General features: G+C 40.9%; 1 protein-coding gene across 2 annotated transcripts; it reads right to left on the bottom strand.

Moving 5' to 3' along the window:
• Positions 1-591: 591 nt before the first annotated feature.
• LOC123403901 lies at positions 592-5,294 on the bottom strand. Of its 2 annotated transcripts, none has more exons than XM_045097812.1 (3): positions 5,092-5,294; positions 4,267-4,669; positions 592-1,101 (listed from the first exon to the last, which is right to left on the bottom strand). In XM_045097812.1, the coding sequence occupies exons 1-3, from the start codon at positions 5,222-5,224 to the stop codon at positions 963-965; spliced, it is 675 nt and encodes a 224-aa protein (XP_044953747.1). In that variant the 5' UTR covers positions 5,225-5,294; the 3' UTR covers positions 592-962. The 2 variants fall into 2 exon arrangements, with proteins under 2 accessions (XP_044953747.1, XP_044953746.1); XM_045097811.1 differs by having other exon boundaries at positions 592-1,106; positions 5,092-5,293.
• Positions 5,295-6,363: the final 1,069 nt, after the last annotated feature.

The raw sequence follows: 6,363 nt of genomic DNA on the forward strand, positions 1-6,363 counted from the left end.
CCCCACCCACCCAACAGCACAATCTCTGCCCCCATCTCCCTCCTCCCTCAACGGAATCAGCAGGCTCTACTGCACAAACAACACACATCATCAGCATTCAGCAACGCTCCAACAACCATACGGTTCGGATGGGGGAAAAAAGGGGGTCGTTACGTACCTGGTTGGTGTCAAGAACATCATAAAGATTAAAGAGGCCACAACACCACCAGCTAGTGACGGTACTGCCACCCTCTCTGTTGACATGCATCAGTCCCAGGGTGCACCTTTCCTTTCCAGGGTTCCAAATCTTTGTCTTGCTGCATGACAAAAATCAAGTAGCACGTTGAAAATTCATGCGGACCTGTTTACAGTGCACCGAGGCGGCGAAACATACCTTGCATTTCCATGGTACTGAGAACCAGAGATATACTATATTTTTGAACCAACCAGCACAGGGAGACCATGGCCTCGCGTGCTGAATATGTAACTGAATAAACTCTGTACCTGAAAAACAAGCAACTCATGCATATGACAACAATGGAGAAGCATGGAGGCTGGACGTTTTTGCTCTGCTCCCCGGACAACTTGTCAGGAGTTCTGGTTCAGTTCATCTGAAGCAACCACGCCTGGGCAAGTGGACATCCTTTACTGCCCTTTTTGAAACGAATACACTGTAGCTGTTATTATGATGTATATACAATGTACCCTCCACTATACAACAGATACTATACACCAAAAGCGCCGTGACCGGGGTGTCTCTGTACTGCTGCCGTATCTATTTATCATCTCTGTAGTATCTACGTAATCACAATTTGTGTGATCTGATAAACTCTGAAACTATACAGCTTTAGCTCTTGGGCACTAGCTTCATCATGAACTCATATCGCACTCCTTCAGCTATCTTTGGTATTGGCCACTTGGCGTCTTCTGGTATACGGATGCTTTTGTAACCTTGGCTTTTGTACAGCCGCAGCGCCGCGAGGTTACTTACATCGCAGTGCAAGGCCACTGACCGGCATCCCCAGCTCCTTGCTCGCGCCTCGGCTTCCGCGACGAGCATTTTGGCAATCCCTTTTCGACGTTCCTCCTTCCGAACCGCCACGTTTGCTATGTATGCAATTCCTGTTCTGAATAAATTGGGAAGGAACTTGGATGAATCTTTAAGGGGGATAAACTACCTGTATATACATAGCTAGAGAAAAAAAATATCTGATGCGCGATAAGGGCATATATTTAGCATCTCGTACGGAGTGATGTGTGTGAGAAGGCTTTGAACAGTTTACCACTTCATGCATACTAAGATTAGCATAACCAGTGTCACGTATGCATTGTATTCAACCAAATAACCGTATACCCTACATGTTACAAGCCAACAGTTCCATTTGGATTACAACAATGATCAGACTGAAAGTTTCCGTGTGGAGGGGGTATTTTGGAATGAAGAGGCTCAACTAATTCTGTCAGACACTCAGATCTCTGAAGAGGTACCATGCCCTCGAACTTCCTTTCCTGAAGCAAAGCACATACATGCCCCCCCCCCCCCCCCAATGCAGGAAAGGAGCCTATATTTGCCATCAGTAGCTATGAAGTAGAACATATTAGGAAATTGACATTGCAACGAAACCTAACCATAAAGTAAACCTAGATGCTAGATGGAACGGAAAAAAAGAAAGTATGATGTAGTAGTATCTAAGCATGGTACTGTTTAACAAGGATTGGTAAGGTTGAATGGACTTCCAACGAGATGAAAAGCTGCACTAGAAACAAATGAAGCTTGTCCTATATTTCTATTCTAAAGAACAAGCAAGAGGTTTGCATATCATTTTAAATTAAGCAGGAAGCTCTTCCTACATTTTTGTCATACTTCTGTTGAGTCATGCATGAATGTTTATTTTCCTAAACATATTAGTTTCTATGAAAAAGATCAAAGTCAATAATGCACAAACTTTTACTCCACCTCTTGTCTTAATCCAGTTGAAATTCAAAATCTAACACTGTTCAAATAGAATCTCTTGAATTCAGCACGAATGAACCTTGAATTCTAGAAGGGGTAATTTTGTTTTTGCCACTCTAGATTTTGCCAATTTTCCTTATGCCACTATAGATTTTGACATTTCACTTTTGCCACTCTTAGTTTTTGATAATTATCACAATTGCCATTTTCGTGGCAAAAATAAAAAATTCAGAGTGGCAATTGTGATAATTGTCAAAAGCTAAGAGTGGCAAAAGTGAAATAAAATTGTTTTGCTTTTGCCACTAAATGGCAATAGTGATAATTGTCAAAAGCTAAGAGTGGCAAAAGTGAAATGTCAAATTCTAGAGTGGCATAAGGAAAATTGGCAAAATCTAGAGTGGCAAAAACAAAATTTTGTTTAAAAGGTGGGTTGAGTTCTGGCATCTTATACATGTAATGATGTTTTCATCTTGTACAAGTAAAACTAGGTAACAGTTATAGGTCCAAATTCTAGTTGAACCATGTTAATTATTTGGGTTAATAAAAAGCGTCATCTGGAACTATGACATTCAACTTGGCAGCTTATGCCAATGCAGACTGGACTGCCACGGCAGGAAAGCATGGTGCATGTGGAAGTTGTGCGTGTCTAGCTCTAGATGATTATAAAACTTTCTGGTTCTAAGTCAAGCATCAAAAGAAAGATGAAGAAATCAAAAGAATGTTTTGGGGTTCCCAGACCCCACATTAATACATACTCCCTCCGTCCCAAAATTCTTGTCTTAGGTTTGTCTAGAAATGGATGTATCAAAATACTAAAACGTGACTAGATACATTCATATCTAGACAAATCTAAGACAAGAATTTTGGGACGGAGGGAGTACTATAAACGGAAGCATAAGTCATGTAGAAACATCGGGAAAGATAGAACATATTCTGTTTTCGAGAAACTGAATAGCAACATACAGTCCAGAAGGACATGAGCCATCAGAACTACACAAAAAGGTTGCACATTTACAAAATTAATAACATAGAGGAAATCCCACAAGAGCACATTGTAGTCTGATGAGGTGTCTATCCTGTTGAATTATAATGACTAAATGGACTATACAATAATGGAACACATGGCACACCACATTCTGGGTAATTATGTTTGAGACTGCATTGTTTCTATAAGTTGTGTAGGTTCAGCACATGGATTCCCATAAAATTGATCCAGTGAGAGGGTGATGAACTTCTGTTTGCAAAGTCATGACATGCACTAGCAAAATAACAAGATGGCCACGCAAAGTTAGCCCAATCTTGCTGTTAGCATGGCAGGGTCAATTTTTTTTCCTTTATTCGCAAGGGACAGGCCCTCTCCAAAGATTGAGTTAAGGAGTTCTATACACAAAAATCATTGGTTTTGCGAGTCAGTTCTATAAACATTTCATTCTATATATCCTTACGAATGTTGGACTCTCCATCTCAAGTTGGATTAAAATCAGTAATGGCTTTATTTCTTGGTTATCATTGCAAAGGTGCCTTAAATGCCATAGTCAGGGTAATATTTACCTCATGTCCAGTGGGTTACAAAAAATTGTAGCCCTGAGTCATTATTTTGAGCCAAGGAGATTTATATTTGTTTTAAAGTGAAAGGAAACCTGACGTTCTGTTTTGAGCAAAACCCTCAAAATCGGTTCCCCAGGCTATTTTTGTTTTAGGGGAAAATGGTAGTAGAAGTTTCAGTATTAGTCAACTACATATTGTTATCTCATATGCTTCTAATCATCTGCTAGAATTAGCTAAGATAAAATAGATTAGACCTTTGAATTTTGGTTTAGCTGATATTGCTCTACATGTAGTAAAGAACTAGATTTCATCTTCTGGCAAACCTGATATTTGTTCAGATATTTCCTCACATCTGCTATTACCGATCAGGACAACCAATTTCTGTTTTTCGCATACAATGCTATTATTACCTTTGTGCTATAGAATTTAATTCTTGACTGGACCGTGTTATTGGTGCGACAGATCAACCATTTGAAATGCACAAATATGGAACAGCAATGACTTGGGTGGAGGACTCAAGGATAACGAGCATATGGAACATCAATGTTAAAAACAAGCTCGGAGTAAATAGCAATGCATACAAGTAGAAATGATAAAATAAGTAGACATGAAACAGTAAGTGAAAGCATTGAAATCACAAGGAATAAACAAATGACGTCGATAATATGGGTCTATAGGAACATTTATAGCTTACAGCTGCACCTCTCTGTCTAAAAAAAATTCATTATCTACTAGAAGCTAGAGCAAAACTTGCTTATTTAAACTCCAAGAAAATAATGATGTACCTTCTCTGCTTGAGACGTCCCCTTCTTGGAAGAAAGTCTGCCACTGTGTCGACCGTAAGAATGCCAGCTACTGAGCCTTTACTGAGACCGTATTTCCCATGAAATTCAGCATCTCTTAAATCTCCACATTCGATACTGATAGCACTGTTAGCTGCAGTGGGGTTAACTGCAACAAGGCAACTTCTCGTGCAGCCAGGCGGAACTGAAAAGCCGGATAGGAGCGCGATGTAACGATCAAGCCGTAGAACAAGGTCCAACGGGAATTTGTAACCCGGAAAAAATGAGCTGCAGTGAGTGTCTGCTACTTCCCAACAGTCCTCCAGCTTTGCATCTCGAACGACAACGCCCGTCCCCGGGTACAAAGATGGCAACAATTCAACCGCTTGACTAGCATAGCATATTCCTGCATATAACCATGGAAAAGCCAGATATGTCAAGGAGACGTAACAGGCACCATCTGTAGTGATGTCCGCACACAAAAATGCATCAGGCAAACCGCGGTCACATCGTACGCGAACAATATATGACATGCTAAATGGGCAAACCAGTACAGTAGGTTCGATTCCTCGAATTAGGTTCTTTTTTGCGGCGGAACAGGGGATTGGCGACGGCCACACGACAGAAGCCAAATGCCCAATTGGGCCGACCTGGAACCTACTACTACTACTACTACTACTACTAAGCAACGATTCCCATTCTCGACTGGGAGACGCAAATACAGAATTATCCATGCCGAATTGCGTGGTGCCGAATCGACTAGACCCCGCATGACCCAGTGCCCCGACCGTACAGAGGATTTCGATCGGAGGGGAAAGGTGGAGGGACCTGCGGCGGGTTTGGAGGGGATCGACGGGCGGTGGCGCTGGACGGCGGCGGATCGGCGGCCGGGGCAGAGAGGAGAAGGGGATACCGACGGCGACGAGGAGCGAGGCAAGCTTAGCAGCGCCGGCGGCATCATGGCCTCCTCCGACCTCCGCTCGTCTCCACCGATTTTTGTTTAGTCGTCTGTTCGGCGAAAACACACCTGTACAAGGCTTCACACCATACTTTACGCGTTCAGAGGCGCAAAGCGGAAACAGGGAATACGTCTTAGCTTTCATATTTTTATGCGTTTTTACACCTCTGTATAGAGAAGGCCCACTGTCGAGTGCAGATTTTTGGTGACCGAGCTCCCATATTTAGAAGTTAAAAAAACGTAGAAACATATCTCCTTCGTCTTAAAATAAATGTCGAAAATTTAATACTAAGTTGGTACAAATATAGTATTAAAATGACGACACTTATTTTAAGCCGAAGGAAGTATATGTTTATTTGAAAATGTGGTGATTTGTAGGTTGTAAAAAATATGGCCCCAAAATCAAAAATAAAGGGCCTGTTTAAAAATGTGTATTTGTCATTTTTCTTGTACCCCAAGTGTGAAAGTGTAATGCTGTGAAATGATGCACATACTCCCTCTATCACATTTTAGAAGGCATTGTTAAATTTACGTGCATCTCCACAATAGACAAGGTTTAGGGCGCATTGCATTTACTCCTAGCAGCTAATTAGTACTCTGTTGTACTACTTATATATGAATGTATAGTGTGAATGCTATTTTTAGTCCATCTCACAACCAATCAATAACCACTTAGGTTTCAGAGAATTTCGAAACACGCCTTCTAAACCGTGATGAAGGAAGCACATAATATACAGGTGCTCGTGTGTTCACAAAAATATTTGAATTTTTTGCGCTCCAAAAATAAAATTTTAAAACAAGATCACTATAGCTCAAGCTCCGTTGTCTTGTTCCAGCCTGCTCTCCGATTTCATTAATGAAATCACAAGAATTCATATATGAAAAGAAAACAGATGAAAACATATCGACTATACAAAACCATGCATCAAAGCAACATCCATCTCAAAAGTTTTCATGGGAACCAACTTTCGCAAGAGCAATACGATAAAGGACAACCGCAACAATCTAAGGATCAAACAATAGCATCTAACACTACTTTCTTAAACCGGCTTCACTTCGATGTCATGTTGATGTTTACCCTCATGAGCAATTAAATATCTCAATACTGTTGGAATTATGCCCTAGAGGCAATAATAAATATA

Source organism: Hordeum vulgare, chromosome 6H (genome assembly GCF_904849725.1).
Source record: "Hordeum vulgare subsp. vulgare chromosome 6H, MorexV3_pseudomolecules_assembly, whole genome shotgun sequence".
Taxonomy (NCBI): Eukaryota; Viridiplantae; Streptophyta; class Magnoliopsida; order Poales; family Poaceae; genus Hordeum; species Hordeum vulgare.

Excerpts from the sequence above, each read along its gene's own strand:
- LOC123403901 (XM_045097811.1), bottom strand. The coding sequence starts at position 5,224 with ATGATGCCGCCGGCGCTGCTAAGCTTGCCTCGCTCCTCGTCGCCGTCG. Across the intron at positions 4,670-5,091 it reads CCCCTCCAAACCCGCCGCAG|GAATATGCTATGCTAGTCAA; the intron begins GTCCCTCCACCT and ends GGTTATATGCAG. Across the intron at positions 1,107-4,266 it reads GGACGTCTCAAGCAGAGAAG|AACAGGAATTGCATACATAG; the intron begins GTACATCATTAT and ends CAATTTATTCAG.